Consider the following 16682-nt stretch of genomic DNA (forward strand, 5'->3'; position numbering starts at 1 on the left):
AATAAAGATGGAATAAAATTTAATTTACATTCATTTACACAGGCTGCACCGGCAGAGCAGGGCAATGAACTGGTGTCTGAAGAAGAGAGGGTCAAATTGAAAGAAAAAAAGACAACAAGAGATGCAAATTTGGAGGTGAGAGTCACATTGTGACAGCTTTATTGTGTGTGGAAATAATATTTACATAGAAAACAATCTGCCTACCACTCACACATACACACACACACACTCGCTTTCTCCATCCATATGCTCCCCCTCCGACACTGACACTCAGTCTGTCACACTTCACTCCCCTGCACCCTCCTTCGCTGTCACTACGCTCCCTCACTCTAATTTCCTCTTCATGGCTGCAGGCCGTGGTGTCCTCAGCGTGAGAAAACCGGCACTCACTGGAGAACGCAACGCAGCCACGAGCCGGACCCTGCATCCTCCGCACCATCACACCGGCTGTCTCCTGCTTCATCGTTGTCATCATCATCCTCACAATCTAAATTTGACAAGGAGGTCAGAAGGATTAATCACGACGTGCATCATCTAAAATTAACTTGATAGTGAAATCTGCAATTCCATGGTTACTCATTAAGCGGGTGCATCAGTAAATGAAGACACGAAAAGGTGTGAAATTGCAGTGTGTGTGTGTGTGTCTTTACCATCAGTCTCATCATCTTCTGTGTCCCCCTCGGACTCCAGCAAGCAGGACTCCAATCGACTGTCTCTCTTTACTGTGATGTCACCCCTGTAACATTTATACCTGCAATTAATTAAACATCTAATATCGATAAAAGTGTGTGTGTGAGAATCTGTTAAACCCATTAGCACATAATAAATCCTAGTATAGCTTTAGAATTATCAATGCAGTTGACGAAATATGGAAATAAGAAATATTATTGAGCAGTTTAGATTAAAATCTTCTTAGCTGAGTAGTGCTGACATGCATTGCCCCACCTCTGCTTCCCAGAACTGGGGAGCTGCTCCCATACGATGAGGTCGCGACCTCCAGTGACCCACCGGTGGTCTCCGCTCCCTGTGGTCCATGCTGCAAAGCAGAGGATTCTGGGAGCATCGGCCCAGGTCAGAGAGGCCAGGTACCGACACTGAGGCAGACAGAATACTAGAGGGAGGAGAGGGAGATAAAGGGAGCGGAGGTCAACAGAGGAAAACAAAGTCGTTTCGATTTTGTCTTAAGTCTTTACAATGATTTCACCCTCTCAGAGTGGAGCGAGTAACTTATGGTTGCACATGGTTTACTCTTCGACTTACAATTTAGCGAGCTCTCTCCATTCGCCAGATCATAGCAGGAGCCAATTAGGAGGCCTCCTGTCTGGTGAGCGCAATCTGTTACCCCGGTGATGCTGCTGTGATTGGTCAGTCTGGACATCGTTCCTGTGATAATTGGACAGATGTTAGGTGGAAGGATTATGCAGATGCCCCTACATTGCCTTCCTTTTTAAATCTTTCACTCTCTATCTGACACACACGCTGCCCATCCCATTCTAGAGCTCACCGGTCCTCCAGTGCAGGATCTTGAGCCAGGCTCGACCGTAAGCCAGGAACACTCTGTCTCCCCGCGGGCTGAGGGTTAGACGCCCGCCTGGCCCCCCTCCGCAGCCCGTCACCTGGTCGCTCCAGTGGTGTAGCAGCTTCAGAGGGTCTCGATCCGTACATCGGTTCTCCCACACAGACACCCCTCCCTCGGCCGAGCCGCTGAACACCAGCGGACCCTGAGACTGTGGAGGGCACAAGAGACGTGGTTGTCATGGTGATCTGAGTCTTTACCCAGTGTGTGTGTGTGTCTGTGTGAGAGAGATAGATAGATACACAGAAAGCTGGAGTGTGTATGTATGTTTGTGTAAATGGAAAAGAAGTGTGTGAACAGTTTCAAAATGTACATTTCTGTGCTGCTGCTGGTTATAAATGGATTGTGCGCTTTGCATGATAAACAACAAAGAGGATGACAATGATGCGCTACGCTTTAATGCTTTAGGCATATTTTGATGATTGCAAATTGAAAAAATGTGCATATGCAGCTTTGGATTTCAATAACCATAAAAAGCCTTTTTGCTCCAAATATGTACAGTATGCTCTCTAAAATTGGCCGAGCTCCACAGCTTACATCTCAACAAATATCTTTGATTTTCATTTGAAAGCAATAAACAAGGATAACAGTGAAGAAATGTAGATGTTTGATTTCCTGAGGAGAGGCTTTTTCACAAATTAATAATCAAGAGTAGAGAAACTACTTTAGACAGCTTCTAGAGAGTAAGAAACATTGGTGTGTTTTTTGTGTCAGCCATGGTGTTTCTTAAAAATGGGCTGAACATGAAAAAAACAGCTTGAGCATCCTCAGCGCGGACAGCATATCAGTGGCCAGCAGGTGAGTGACCCACCCACCTGGACAGAGGTGACTGCTTCCTGGTGAGCATTGATTGACTGGCAGTTTTCGAAAGTGTGCCAGCTCCAGGCTTGAACTTTCCCCCCGTCTGTAGGGGTGACAGAGAGTGAGGTTAACATGTGCTGACAGGCGTCTGGCAGTCATTACTGTTGGTCACGGTCGACCCACCTGAGCCTGACTGCCTAATCTGTGTGCCACCATCTCTCTGATTCAGCCCAATAGCCCTGTGATACACACTCTAACTCACTGGCAGATGATGCCACTGTGCCTACATATTAGTAAAGACATATACGCATATCCCAAAAAACCTACATGTACAGAAGTAGATACAAGATACAAATACGATGTGATCTCACTCCAATTATTCTGTTCACTGTATCACTACTCTTAGTTATTCCACATGCACCTGCTCTCCACACAAAAACACACCTGACCCAGTGATGATGTAGCCATCTTCTTCTGGCACAAAGCAGAGTGCAGTCACAGCGTTGAATGTGTAGATGGACTTAACACACTGCCCTGGAGGTAACGGGAAAATACTAATTTAATTGACAGGACACAGACCACCAGTCACACAGGAATACATTGATTAAGATGCACGCATGCACACTTTTCTCAGACAGAGCCCCGAGGCCACCTTATATTAAAGCTAACGTAATATATGTATATATCTCTGTGTGCATGTTTGTGTGGTTAAGCGTACCGATGCTCAGGGCCCAGATCTTCACGTAGCAGTCTGCCGAGCCACTCAAAATAAACCTCTCCTTGTCGGACAAAGACAGGGACCAGGCTGGGGAGAGGGCAAACACAGACAAAAGAGCAGGAGAGGACGGAAGAGGAGGAGGAGGAGGAGGAGGAGGAGAAGGAGGAGGAAGAAACAGGGATCAGAAAACGAGAGGGAGAGAGAGAGAGAGGAAGACAAAAAGATTAAGCTGGGAGAAAGCTGTAAATAAGTGATGATGTACAAAATGAAAAAAAGAGAAAGATTGCGATAACGAGGCAAATGGAGAATATATATGGTTTTAAAAAAAAGAAAAAAATAATTAGTCGATGAACACAGTGTAGCTATGGTTCGAATGAGCTGCATCATTTATGCACTACACTTCTTGACTTGGTATTTTAAGTTGGGGAAGCAGGTGGGGGAGGGAGAGTAGGAGGAAAGCCGGAGAGGCCGTTGGAGTTAAAGTGATGGAAGGCTGCCTGCTTCAGACAGACGAACTCTCTAAAGTGTCTACTGAGGTTATCTCTCACTGGGGTTGATCTGATGAACTGCTCCTATAATTACCAGACCGCAGGACACAGGCATTACTCAGCTGTACTCGGACCACATGTAAGGATGTGTGTGTGTGTGTGTGTGTGTGTGTATATCCTCACCGAGCCTCTTGCAGTACTCAGGGGGAGGAGCAGACAGACAGGTGACCCCACCGGTGTGACCCCCCAGGTTCTTGTGCTCCGTTGCCGTGGGAACGTGCCACACCTTCACCGTCGTGTCTCGGCTTAGAGGAGAAAGAGAGGATCAAAGAGGGAGTTATAGTAAGTGTGAGAAGGCGGCTAAAAACAAGCAAAGTTAAAAGGTGTTTGCGCTGAGAGATCAGGGGCGGAGGAAGAAAAACAAATACATGTCAGACAGCAAGGGAGAGAGCGCGAGCATATTAAGTGATAAATTAGGTGAAATGTTCACTTTGCACATCCATTATGCAAATTGAGGCTTCTTCCCTGCTTTACCTTCCAGAAACCACCAGGTTGTCAACGGCAACCACACAGGTGACTATGTCATTGTGACCCTCCAACAGCCTCAAGCGAAACTTTGCCTTCTCCCAAGATGATTTGAGGGATGTAAATTCAGCGTCTGTAAAAGAAATAATTTCTGCAATTAGCAATGTTGCCTCATCACCCCAGCATGTCAATCACAGCTCTTAAATATGTAGTAGTCTGCCAATGCAAAGAGGGAGGCTAATTTAGCTCCAAGGATGCAAAACGTGGGTCCTGTCTTCAGGGATGCAAATGCAGCCTGTTGGTTTTTAATACTGGCAGCCACATGAGCTTGTTAGGATTCCTCTGGGCATACACGTATAATCTGATTTTAGATGTTAATCGCACATTAGGCCGCTGCATTGTACTTTTAACTGTCTACGATAAACTGTAATAACAATCTCTTCAGCCACATTTCTTAATTAACCCACCTTCCTGTCGCAGTTGCTGCTCGTTGTGAGTGTCCCGGCAGTGATCTGACACTCTGGCCGGCTCTGTCCTTTCCCGCTGTCTGCCTGTCTCTGCTCCCCCTCCCGTCTCCCTCTGCCTGGCAGCCGGTACTGGCGTTGCTTGAGCTTTGGACTTCTCTTCTCCCTTAAGGATCTTGGAGGCTGGAGGCGTTTGTGATGGAAGGGCCTCAGGGGCATCCTCTCTGCCAGTGCAGAAAGCAAGAGCTGAATGAATAATCAAGATGCAAAACTGCACACAGCATCCTCTGTGGCAGGGAGCATACCTGTAGAGGATCTTTAAGTCTCACACAAACAAAAGTACTTTTTAATAATGAGCTCCTAGTCTGCATACTGGAAAGAATACGTGCGTTTCATTCAGTTTGATGTTAATATCCACATGGTGATTTCCTGAGAGGCTTTAATAGGGAGGACGGCATCCCTGAATGATGTTTACATGACACATTATGAACAGTAGAAAGTTCCCATTTTCTTCAAGCGTGACAGTATTTGACCTCCAGTGTGTTCAGATAGACATACAAAAAAGATCAAAGGCTTCAAAGTGAATGTTGTTGCTTTTGAAGAATTATGCTTCTTTCCATCTGCCCCCCCTTGCTGGTACCTCTCCCTCACTTCCTTACACTTGTCTTTTCATCTTCTCCTTTTTTCCGTCTCCCACAATCCCCAGAGTTTGCTGCGGGCCAGAAAGCTGCAGCTGAAGCGCAGCCAATCTGGAACGCAGCTCCGCCTTCCTGGAGATCTGAGAGAGAAGAAGGCACGAGATTGGTTGTAAACCAAGCTGCTAAATCCACAAGTTGTTTATATGCACAACCAACATACTCAGCCTGTCTTGATTTATTACACTGCAACTGGCTACGTACGTCGTACTGCTGTCTGATTGTGAGTTATGAAACATGCATAAATGAGAGATTTCAGCATGTCAATTTGATATTAAGGCAGTTTCCTGTGTTAAAGGAGCACCACCCAAAATCTATTACATTTATTGTGAAAACACTTACATGATGTAACTTGTGGCTCTGATGGAGCTTTGTGAAGATGGACAAAGTAACCCCTGATGATATAATAGTGATCTCCTCTGGGTTATCTCGGTTTGGGATTGGATACTACAATTTTTTTTTACAGAAACTTGGGGCATAAGGTTTGAAAATATTTTCACAATTAGTAGGCAGGAAGGGTAAGACAAAGACAGGGTGTGGTAGCATTGTGGGAAATGTAGGATCAACCTTGATCCTTACTAGAGACTGCAAGTCAGAATATCTGCTACTCTGATTTTGACTATAGGAAAGAAATGTCTTGTGGGCAGTGGTGGCAGAAGTATTTATATATTTTACTTAAGCAAAAGTAACAATACCTCAATATAAAAATACTCTTAAAATTGTTATTAGTGCCAAATATAATTTAACCTCTAAACATCATATTTTTGCAAAAATAGTGCAGTAGGAAATTGGGGACTGTTATACACTGCATTGTTCACTATTATTATTTAATTAAAGAAATACTGAAGTAAAACTACGCTTTGGGCAGCAGAATAATTCCTGTTTGTATATTATTGAATAGTGATGATTATCTATGATCGACTGATGTCTGCACTCACAAACCCAATGAGCAAAAGAGTTTTGAGTCCTGTACTATCTGCAGAATTTCCTAAAGAATAGAATAAAATCAAACATGACTTTTCTTCCTATCGGCCATCAGCTGCCCTGCTCTATAAATATGAGCCACTGAAAAACCCACATCTGTCGACCTCTATTATTGAATTATCATTATATAACTGTGTAAACAGCATTTTCATTTTGTTAGTGGTTTCAGCTAATTATAGTAAAGATCTTCTACACTGTTGTTGTATAGTTGAATCTGTAACAATACGTAATATTCTATAAACCTGTTATATATCTTTTCTATGTACAACTTTCCTCTGAAAATTAACAAGTAACCGACTGTCAGATAAATGTAGTGGAGTAAAAAGTAAAACATGAACCTTTAAAATGTAGAAGAAGCATAAACTGGAAACACCCAAACTAACTACAACCACTGCAAATTGTACTTAAGGACAGTAGTTGTCAGTAATACTTTATTTATATTATATTCCACCACTGCTTTATAGTACAATACACTTTTAAAAGTCTAAATCCATTAACTTCGTTCCCCAAAATGTGAAATCTGCCTCTATGTTACTTTATCAAGGAAATAATACACTATTTACAATGAATTATTACTTTATAGGGATTTTTATTCTTGTTTTACAATCAATATCTGGTTAGATGTAGACTATTTCACAAACACTATAAATCCAGACAAAGGAAATGCAACTTATTCACAGAGATTAATTATAGGTACTGCCCATTAATAGTATACATGAGTACTACCGGTAACCTACCAGTAACCTTCACCATCACAACCAAATGATCTTCAGCTGTAGATGTGTGGGACATTTATTTTCCTGTATCTAATTAGGGGATGTAAGGGCAGCTCAGTAAATAAACAACACTGTTGAAGGGCATGGCCATAACTTATAAGCTTGAGATTCTGCCCTTTAACATCCTGAAGCTCCCTGCTCAAAGTGTAAGCTTCTGATCTCCCAAATTCCTGAGGCTAAAGCTCAAATTATTCATCCCACCATAATTATTAATTCATGTTAATCACATATTTTCGTCTTTGTAATATCAACACTGCCATTCCTAATTAATAAGGACTCACCTCATAACTTTGCAGCATTCATACATAATTAAAACACCTTTATTTAACCATGTGAGCTCGGCTACTCTGTGTCAAATCTGATATACTGTAATACAGATGTTTTTAATTAAGACTAAATCTGTGTCTGAGCTGTAAAGAAGTCTTGAGTTGCAGTCATGACCTGTTGTTAAACCTGAGGGAAATCTATTCAGGATTTACCAAAGTCACACAGGTTACACACAGATCACACTAAAGGGAGGGGGCGACATGCAGATGAAGTGTTTCTGTACCTTGAATCTCTCCTCAGGGGTAAGACTGATTTTTATTTCCAGATTCTCAATCTGTCTCAACTTCTTCTGCAGCTTCCTCACCTCCCCCATTTGAAGCTCTGGGCTGGTCTAAAGCGCCCAATCCAAACCCCTGACCACACTTTTAAAACCCCGCACACGACTCACTCTCAGCTGGTCGCAGCGTGTCAAAGATACAACATCGCCTTTTAATGAAAAGTCTAAATAAATAAAGATGCATCGGACTCCGGCTCAGCGGTGTGTTGAGGAGACGTGTCGCCGGATGTTGACAAAAGGCTAAACGTCCTTACAGCGACATCATGTGGACCCTGAAAGCGTTTCCTTAACAAAAAAACTCTTAATCATTAATATAATTTTACATGTACAGTTTTTTACCGATAGTCATTTAAGCAGATGTTATAGTTTTGGGTTTTATAAGTTGTGTACAGTTAATTTACTCAACAAAAGTCCAAATAACTAAAAGTCACTTTGTCAACCGGAGGTCGGTAAGGCTTTGCGGCGTTCAAGAGCTGTTCCATCGGCTCGTTTTTAGAGCTTCCGAGTCGTAAATGAGATAAGAAAACAAACAAAACCAAAACTAACTGGCAGTTATTTTGGTCATTGGAAAGCTATTCAAAGGCTACTTCAGTATTTAACTGTATAAAAACTGATGTAGGCCTATGGTTGAACTAAACATCGCCAAGTGTTGTAGACAAGGGAAAAATTACATATAGTAATAGTACAGCAGTAAATTTGGGACTGTAATACACTTTATTGTATGGTAATACTTTATTGTGCAGATTTGAAGGGGCCACACTGCATGAAATAAATGCAACTTCAAAGTGTGTTTTTATATTGTCAGAATAATAGTTCCAATCAATATACTCAGATGTAGGACAAGGAAAATTAACAAATTGTCACAATTGAGAAGCATGTACCGTTAAATGTTCAGCATTTGTGCTTGAAAATGGCTTAAACTATTAATCCAATATTGAAATATGAAATTACTTTTCTGTGAATTGACTCATTGCACCTCTAGTCACAAGTAGGGATTGCTTGGTGATAAAGTTTCCCATGTGAGTTGTAAAGTCTACTCTTACTAGTCCTAATGGCTCTGCCCAGGGCTCCCCTGATCCCTCAGACCTAAGGCACAAGACCTGACCCTTAGGGCTAAATCCTCTGGTGTGTAAATTCAGCCCCACTCGGACCCCTGGGCCTGTGTTTGCTCCTTAGGCAATCCATCCATAGAGTGAGGAAGACAAGGACTTAAGGTTGATGATTAATTTGAAGGAAATTTCTTCCGACAGCCCTTGAATACACCACTGGCTGCCTCCTCCTCCCTCTCTCTCACAACTTGAAGCTCAAACGTAACAAAGTAAACAAAAACAGTCGTGTACAGGATGCGTTTCACATCCGTGTGTGTTCACTATTGAACAGCAGCAGTAAAGAAACCGAGAACACGATAATAATTCAGACATTTTGTTTTATAAATCAACTGTCCCTCAACTACAGGAAGTGACATCAACGCACACACTTCTTTTGTCTGACGACTTTATCCGGAGGAAGTGAAGCTCAGGCAGCTGCTTCACCGGAGGGAAAAAAAAAAAACTAAAAAAAAAAAAAAAAAAAAAAAAAAAAAGAGGGGCAAAAACTTCACTGGTTTGCAGGAATTTGGACACATTTTGGAAACTGTATCGAAACCGTCCGGAGCCTCGAGAGTCCCGGGTAGGGAGACGGAGTCGTCGTTACCGGTAAACGCCACTGTTCTCCATGCAGTCGGTAGTATTTTTTTGTGTGTTAGATTTGCATGACTCCGCTGCCGCCTCTCCACCCGTCTCCACAGCCGGAAGTCTGTGAGGATGGTCTATTGGTTTTTTTTTTTTTTTTCTCTTCGCTTCAGTTTTTTTATCCTTTGGGTTTTTTTTTTTTTTTTTTTCTGCTTTGCTTGTTATTTTTTTTCCCAAGCAGGCAGAGCACTACAGACACACACTGTCTCTCTCTCTCTTTCTGTCGCTAGCTGTATGATAATCAGCACGTCGGGCCTCATTACAAGATGCAAGGAGCCGAAATGGAGTCCTTCTGTTGAGCTACGGCTTTATTGTAAACATTACGCATATCTGATTTGTGGTATTTAACAACATTTAGGGACATTTGGTGTCGCTGTTCATTACGTGCCAGCCGACCTATAGCTGAGGAACTTGAATCTGCTGTAAATACCAAAAAAAAAACCCGAGGTCAGTTACTGTATGTCGGCGCCTCCAGACCATTAAATCAATGCCTTACAGCTGCAGTCCAGGAAAGAAAGTTTAACATTACGTTACATAATCGATGTCTTTACCATGCCAGGAGCATCTGATATACACTTTATACTGTATCGAGTCAAATCTTAATCTCAGAGAGCAACAATTTATCTTTTTCACCCCATATCGTCTTTGACTCTCATCCCATCATGTCTCTTCTAATAAGTTAGTTATTAAATCGTTATAATTCCTCATATCAGTCAGTCTACCTCTCTTTTTATATCTATCTTTTATTTTTTTTTAATTGGACATTTGCCAGTGGGATCCTACTGGCTGGGCCCAAGGCTGTATTACTAACTGGAGGTACTGCCCCCCAAGAGCCCCTACACATCCAGGGGCCCTTAAAAAATACACTACGCTTCACAGTGTGGCAGTTTTAGTTTGTGGTAATTTGATTTATGGGACCTTTTCACAGCAGATAAGTTGACTTGTCATAGTAGGACAAGCACAGGTGTGAATGATGGCTCTGTTGTGTTCAAGTGTCCCAGTCAGCCGACTGTGAGCCGGTACACACAATACCAGGACCCGGAAACTGAAGCAGCTAAATGGAATTCAGCCATACTATTAGTGTAATTTGGCCTAATGTAGTTTCGTCTATCAAAGAAAGTTAACAGTCGGCATGCTGAGGGCCTTAAGGTAGGTTCAGGTTTATGATCTTGATCTTGAGACTTAAAGAGGGGTCCTGTGTCAAAAATGGGTTTTAAAGGCAAACTACGCTCTTTTTTAAAGTCCTTTTTGCAGATATTGATGAGTTCTTAAGTTATATAAAACCTTTTGTGGCCCCCGAGGGAGCTGCAAGAAGTTTGATAAGTTGCCTCAAGTGACTTTTGATCCTTTTTCTTTTTTAACTCTCCACCTTGAATCTGGAAATGTTATAAAAGTGCAGAGTACTCTTTTGAGCCCTCCAATATTTCATCTGATATTTTACCACAAGAGTTATATTCCTAAATTAAATAGAGTTTAATGAAATTACCACAGAGCAACCCTGGGGTTTAATAGAGGTGTAGCTCATTTTTGGCTCCAGGCCTCAAGGAGTATGACTGGATCACAGCTGGACCTTTTTAAAAAGGACATTGTTACATTATTTTTTATATAAAATATATTAGTCTTAAACATATCCTTGGGGGTGTTGAGAAACCAACTGTCTCATTGATGTCCATCTTAATAAGCTGCATTATGAAAGGGCTACTTGAACATGTAGAATTATTTCTAAATCATCTGGAAGAAATGTGACCCTCTGATTGCCCTTGACTCGTCAAATTTGCTACTACAGCTGTATATTTATATGTCTGTTAATGTGATGTTGCGCGTTTGTTTAAATAGGCATCATTTGAATTAGGTTCACTGCTATGGTCTGTGCAGGTCTTTACAGTAATTCACTGTTGCTCCTTTTGTGTCATTGCAGAAATGATGGAAGATTCTCATTTTAATTCATCGTATTTCTGGTCTCCGATCCCCACCGTACCAGGACAGGTAAGTCTGGAAAAAGACACAGAGAATACGTTGTTTCTTTAAGATTGATGTAAAGAAGAATTTTCCTTTTTAAAGACTAATAAGAGGAATCTGAGGGAGTCCAGTCTGGTTAATGAAATTAAACATCTTCTCTCTATCAACAGATTGAGAATGCCATGTTTTTGAACAAGGTGAAAGAGCAACAGGAAAAGAATGCTTCCTTCTCTTCCTCTGCACCCCACTACCAAACAGCTCTTCTCACCATCCCCACTCCTGGGACAAAGACAGATGGAGGAGGGCAGGCAGGTAGTGTGGCACACCTCCACCCTCCTCACAGCACCCAGAACATGCTGTCTGTACCCTCCACAGGCATCATGACAGCAGGTGAGTCTGTCTCTGCAGGGAGAAGCCTCTGGGCCTTTCTCAGTTTGAGAGCGTTCTTGTTTATTCCACGATACATTTTGACATAATTTCTACTGATCAAAGTATTCAAATCAGAAGAACTCCAAAGGTTGAGGCAGGATTGCGATCGCATTAGTTCAGTTCTGACACATAAAATAACAGCGATGCATTAAATTATTTAGTTGATGAGAACAAAGAAATTCCACTTACATGGAACTTCCAAGCAGTACTAAGGGCCAAGAGCAATACACAAAATGTGTTCATAATATAGTTTATAGCGAATACCAGGGTATATTTGGAAGAATTTTGATTCTTGGAATTTGCATGTAGTCATATTTGTAATGTGTGACTTTTCTTTTTTCTTTTTACTTCTGGTGCAGCTGGTCTGGTCATCACCACTCCTCAGGGAACACTTGTCTCTCCCACCTCGTCTCAGTCATTTGTCTCTGGTCATCCAGCAACGACCATGATTGTTTCAGCACTCCATTCTTCAGGTAAAACTCACAATGACACACGCACTATTATTATTATTATTATTATTATTATTATTATATAAGTGACTTCAAAACATCAGTGTAGACAATGGAATATAATAATGATCAATCTCCCCCTGAGAAGTCAATAACAATATTGTATTTTAGCAACATTAATGACTGAAATTTTCATTTAACGTTGTTCTAGTGATACGTCACATGATTAAAACTTAGTATGTCCTTGTCACTACATCCAAATTAAATTATATTATGTTTAGTTTGTTCTTAATGATATCTCTGCAGTTATGACAAGCACAGATTGTTATCAGGACTTACAAAGCAACAAAACCAGAAAATAAGCAGCTAATGATTTAATTACTTATCCAGACTGTGCCAGTAACTTACGGTTCTACGCCTTGAAGTGAATCAGTTTTTAATTAAAAAAAAAAAAAACGAAAAATATACAGGCTGTCACAGCTTGCTCATAAAATATTTGTATGTTTGTGCTTTTCTGTTTATTTAAAACTTTTTGTTGGAAGCAGTATTCAGAGCGTTATGATCATTCCAAATTGTTTTTTTTAGTAAGAAACATAGATTCTATGTCCCTGCCCATTCAACTGTCAGTTACACCTACAAGAATAAGCGCAGTTAAAAACACGAGACTTCCTGCAGCGTACTTTGATTTTCATTCATTCATTCAATCTACCCACAGACCAACATGTAGAGGGCAGTTAATATACAGAAGGGCTGCTGGGGTTTAAGAGCGTTCTCCCCTCTTAACCTGTTGCTGTTGCTCCTGTTTTAGACAAAAAAGAAGGAGATGGGACTTCCCATGTGGTTGTGATGCCAGCGCCCTCCAAACGAGGCCGAAAGAAGAAGACAGCTCTGTCCAGGGTCGGCCCTGTGGGGGGACCAGGGAATGAGACTCTAATACTGGCTCATCTGACAGCCGGCGGCCAGGTAAGAAAACACAGATGTAGAGAGGAAAATGTAATTTATTTATCATAAATTAAAAAGAACAATCATTAGATAACTCTGAATATTATTTTTGACAGGTGACATCTTTGCAGCATCATACTGGGGACCCGTATGACCTGTCAAATGAAGAGGAAGACCATGGCCCAAAAGATAGTACAAAGACATACAGGTACAGTGTCAAAACAACGCCTGTTGTGCATCCCCATGTCTCCTCGCTCTAGCTGTGGAATGCATCCTGTCGAAATCAGCATAGAGATGTTCAGCTTTTATAGATGAACTAGGCGCTGCTGGATAAGAGCATTTGACACACACAGACACCTCCTCCTCCTGAACACACTTCACTGCATGTCGTGGCAGAACTTTGCCTGCTTTTTAGTGGACGGTTGAATCCTTCTCTTAATGTATTTGAGATACAAATACATCAGTGCTTCTTACTGTCTCTCTCTGCCTCTGCACACACTGGAAATGAAATGCCACCTGGCCTCTACTGTCTCTTTGTCTTTATATAGCATGCTCTTTGAGTTGTAAACTCTCAAGCACTCTTGTGTCGTGCTCTTTCGCTTTTTATAGTATCTACATACTTTTCCCTGTGAGTTTTCACTGATTTCTCCCTTGAAATCTTTCCCTGTGTTTACATGTCTTTTACATTTGATTTAACCCCCCCTGTCTACATTAATTTATCTAATATGATTCATTTTCCTTTTTTTTTTGTAAGTTTCATTTTCTATCATATCTTATTTCTTTCTGTGGGTCAATATTTCATTCCCCTGTCTCCTTTCAACAACTTTCATCTCCTTTTTTTGTCCTTTCCATCATCTTCTCTTGTGTTTCTTTTTCTGTATACGTGTCCCTCTTCTTCCTTCTTGTTCTTCCATCCCGCCCTCCCATTTCTGTGTCTCTCCGCCTGTAGGTGCCGGATGTGTGCGGCGACCTTCCTCAGTAAGTCTGACATGCAGATCCACTCCAAGTCGCACACAGAGGCCAAACCTCACAAGTGTCCTCACTGCGCCAAGTCATTCGCCAACTCCAGCTACCTGGCCCAGCACATCCGCATCCACAGTGGGGCCAAGCCTTACACCTGCTCCTACTGCCAGAAATCTTTCAGGCAGCTCAGTCATTTACAGCAGCACACACGGTACTGCAGACTCCCCAACCCCCGTACCATATCCCCCTGTCCTGTTAACTTGTCCTGCCAAGTGCCTTTTTAGAAGCCCAGACTCTCTGTCTTCTTCTTCCTGGGGAAGAGATTAGAGAGGTGTGCAGATGCATATTTCACTGCCATGTAGATGTTGACTCGCATGCTACCAGATCCATCCAGATGTGACCTTTTCAAAAAATCTGAATTCAAATTAGACCTTTTTAAGTTGGGCTCTGTCCATAAGAAGATTTTCCATAATTACAATAATCAGAATGGCCATTGGAAATGCATGGAGCTCTTTTATATTGATTGATACAATGAGAATATTTTACCTTTTCTTTCCTTTTTCATTTGTGTGTGTGCACTTGCTTCTCTCCTTAATGCTCGCATTGCATTTTCATCGCATTTTCCTGTCTGTACGCTCTGTCATTTCTTCTGCCAGTGCTTCTTCAACAGAAATGCACATATACACATCTAGAAATCCATGTTGAAATGAAGATTTAAAGGCAAACATAGTTCCATTGTGCTTCCCCATTTAATCTATTGTGTTATTGTTTGGTATACTTCCTTATCAATGCTTTTTTCTTACTTTCTCCATTGAATGGCAATGTGTGATAGAAATACTTTGCTTCCATGTTCTGCTTTCCTGCTCTCTGCACTCATGTTGTAGTCATCCTGTTGCTCTTCTTTTTGGCTGTCATCAAATCAATTTTCAGTCATTTCTGGAGGCATGTTGATCTAAATGGATGCATTTGTCAAACCTTAAAATGACAGTCAGCACATCTAATATTTTGCTCTTCTGTTCATACATCCAAATCATCTAAGGCAGAAGGATATGTGTAAAAAGGACAGAGTCAATAATTAAATATTTTGCTTTGTTATTCTATGATTGTGTGACATTGTTGGACATATATATTTAACACGTGAAATCGAAAGGAATATAAATTACCACTGTGTATAAAAAGTGTTAAATGATGCAGATTTTTGTTGGTAACACTTAAAAGACTTTAGTGCTTCAATCTTCTCTTTACTTGTCTGGAATGGCCCTCTTGACAGGTTTTGATAAACTGAGGCAATCACTTTGAAATGTGTCAAACAGAGTATCACATGTTTTTTCTCAGTCTACCTTACACCAATCCTCTTTCCCTTTCTCTTTCACCCTCCTGTCTGCCCTCATCAGGAACCACACAGAGTCAAAGCCTCACAAGTGTCCCCATTGTACCAAGTCATTTGCCAACTCTAGCTACCTGGCCCAACATGTCCGCATCCACACTGGAGTGAAACCCTACACCTGCACCTTCTGCCAAAAGTGCTTCAGACAGCTCAGTCACCTTCAGCAGCACAACAGGTAAGTGAGTCACTGGTCTTGGGTTTCTCATGTGCCTCAGTGTCTTTCTGCGGTCAGGTTAGATCACCATGAACATAACAGGAGTCCGCGTATGCACATGCTTGTGTTTGTTTGTGTTTTTTATTCAGGATTCACACTGGAGATCGGCCATACAAGTGTACTCATCCAGGCTGTGAGAAATCCTTCACACAACTCTCAAATTTACAGGTGTGAAAGAATTTTGTTTTCTTCTTATACAGTGAGTATAATGTTATGTGTTGGTTTATTACCTGTCTTACAGGACAGTTAGCTATACTGTAAAACATTAACTTTTTTTTTTTCAATAACCATTCTTTCCCAGTCCCACCGGCGGCAACACAACAAGGACAAGCCCTTCAAGTGCACCAACTGCAATAAAGGATACGTAGATGCAGCGAGCCTGGAGGTGCACATGTCTACACACACAGTCAAACATGCGAGGATCTACTCGTGTGGTCTCTGCAACCGTACATATACCTCAGTAAGACAAATGTCCATTTCTGAAGAGCATTTCTACATGAAACACTATGAATTGCCTCTCTGGCATCAGACAGCTGGCTGCTACTTTACACCTTGTAGTCATGTGTCCACTGTTTCCCCTCTACCTATCCTCCCCTTATCTCAGGAGACGTATCTGGTGAAACACATGGAGAAACACAACCCAGACCAGTTGACTGCACCAGCACTTGTGGCAGCACAGTCGGCACAACAGAACCAGAACCAAAGCCAGGGCCAGGCTGGAGCTCAGAGCCAGGTAGAGAGTGCAGATGGAGGATCAAGCCGACCTGGGGGACACGGGAGTGGAGGAGCAGGCGGAGGCCAGCAGGGACAGAGCCAGAGCAACTATCCCCAGACAGACACCATTTCCTGTCCATTTGATATGCACCAGTATAAGACAGTGTCTGCCAGTGACATCCAGTACAAACCAGTCAGTGTAGCTGACCTTACTTCCCACAAGGACCTCTGTCTCACTGTGTCAGCATCCACTATTCAAGTGGA

General features: G+C 41.9%; 2 protein-coding genes across 4 annotated transcripts; one reads left to right on the forward strand and one right to left on the reverse strand.

Annotated features, from left to right (window-relative positions):
• Window positions 1–128: 128 nt before the first annotated feature.
• Window positions 129–7878, reverse strand: si:ch211-154o6.3 (uncharacterized protein LOC563854 homolog). Its single transcript, XM_035672628.1, has 13 exons — window positions 7578–7878; window positions 5232–5350; window positions 4576–4796; window positions 4118–4241; window positions 3767–3888; window positions 3096–3182; window positions 2822–2911; window positions 2392–2480; window positions 1505–1727; window positions 1261–1383; window positions 946–1111; window positions 651–736; window positions 129–487 (listed from the first exon to the last, which is right to left on the reverse strand). The coding sequence occupies exons 1-13, from the start codon at window positions 7665–7667 to the stop codon at window positions 387–389; spliced, it is 1641 nt and encodes a 546-aa protein (XP_035528521.1). The 5' UTR covers window positions 7668–7878; the 3' UTR covers window positions 129–386.
• Window positions 7879–8963: 1085 nt separating this feature from the next.
• Window positions 8964–16682, forward strand: znf384b (zinc finger protein 384 b; the record flags this gene model as incomplete). Of its 3 annotated transcripts, none has more annotated exon segments than XM_035672624.1 (11): window positions 8966–9325; window positions 11280–11347; window positions 11491–11710; window positions 12109–12222; window positions 13007–13161; window positions 13257–13348; window positions 14090–14314; window positions 15498–15665; window positions 15794–15872; window positions 16006–16164; window positions 16309–16682. In XM_035672624.1, coding segments are annotated over 10 exon segments (1652 nt in total), but the record flags the coding sequence as incomplete, so codon positions are not given.

Source organism: Morone saxatilis, unplaced genomic scaffold, assembly GCF_004916995.1.
Source record: "Morone saxatilis isolate NCDOM2014 unplaced genomic scaffold, NCSU_SB_2.0 Contig24, whole genome shotgun sequence".
NCBI lineage: Eukaryota > Metazoa > Chordata > Actinopteri > Moronidae > Morone > Morone saxatilis.

What these genes read in the sequence shown, in the direction of transcription:
- si:ch211-154o6.3 (XM_035672628.1), bottom strand. Translation starts at nt 7,667, where the DNA reads ATGGGGGAGGTGAGGAAGCTGCAGAAGAAGTTGAGACAGATTGAGAAT. An exon ending in CCCCTGAGGAGAGATTCAAG is followed by an intron (nt 5,351 to 7,577) that starts GTACAGAAACAC and finishes CTTCTCTCTCAG; the next exon opens with ATCTCCAGGAAGGCGGAGCT. An exon ending in GAGAAGATGAAAAGACAAGT is followed by an intron (nt 4,797 to 5,231) that starts GTAAGGAAGTGA and finishes CTGCACTGGCAG; the next exon opens with AGAGGATGCCCCTGAGGCCC.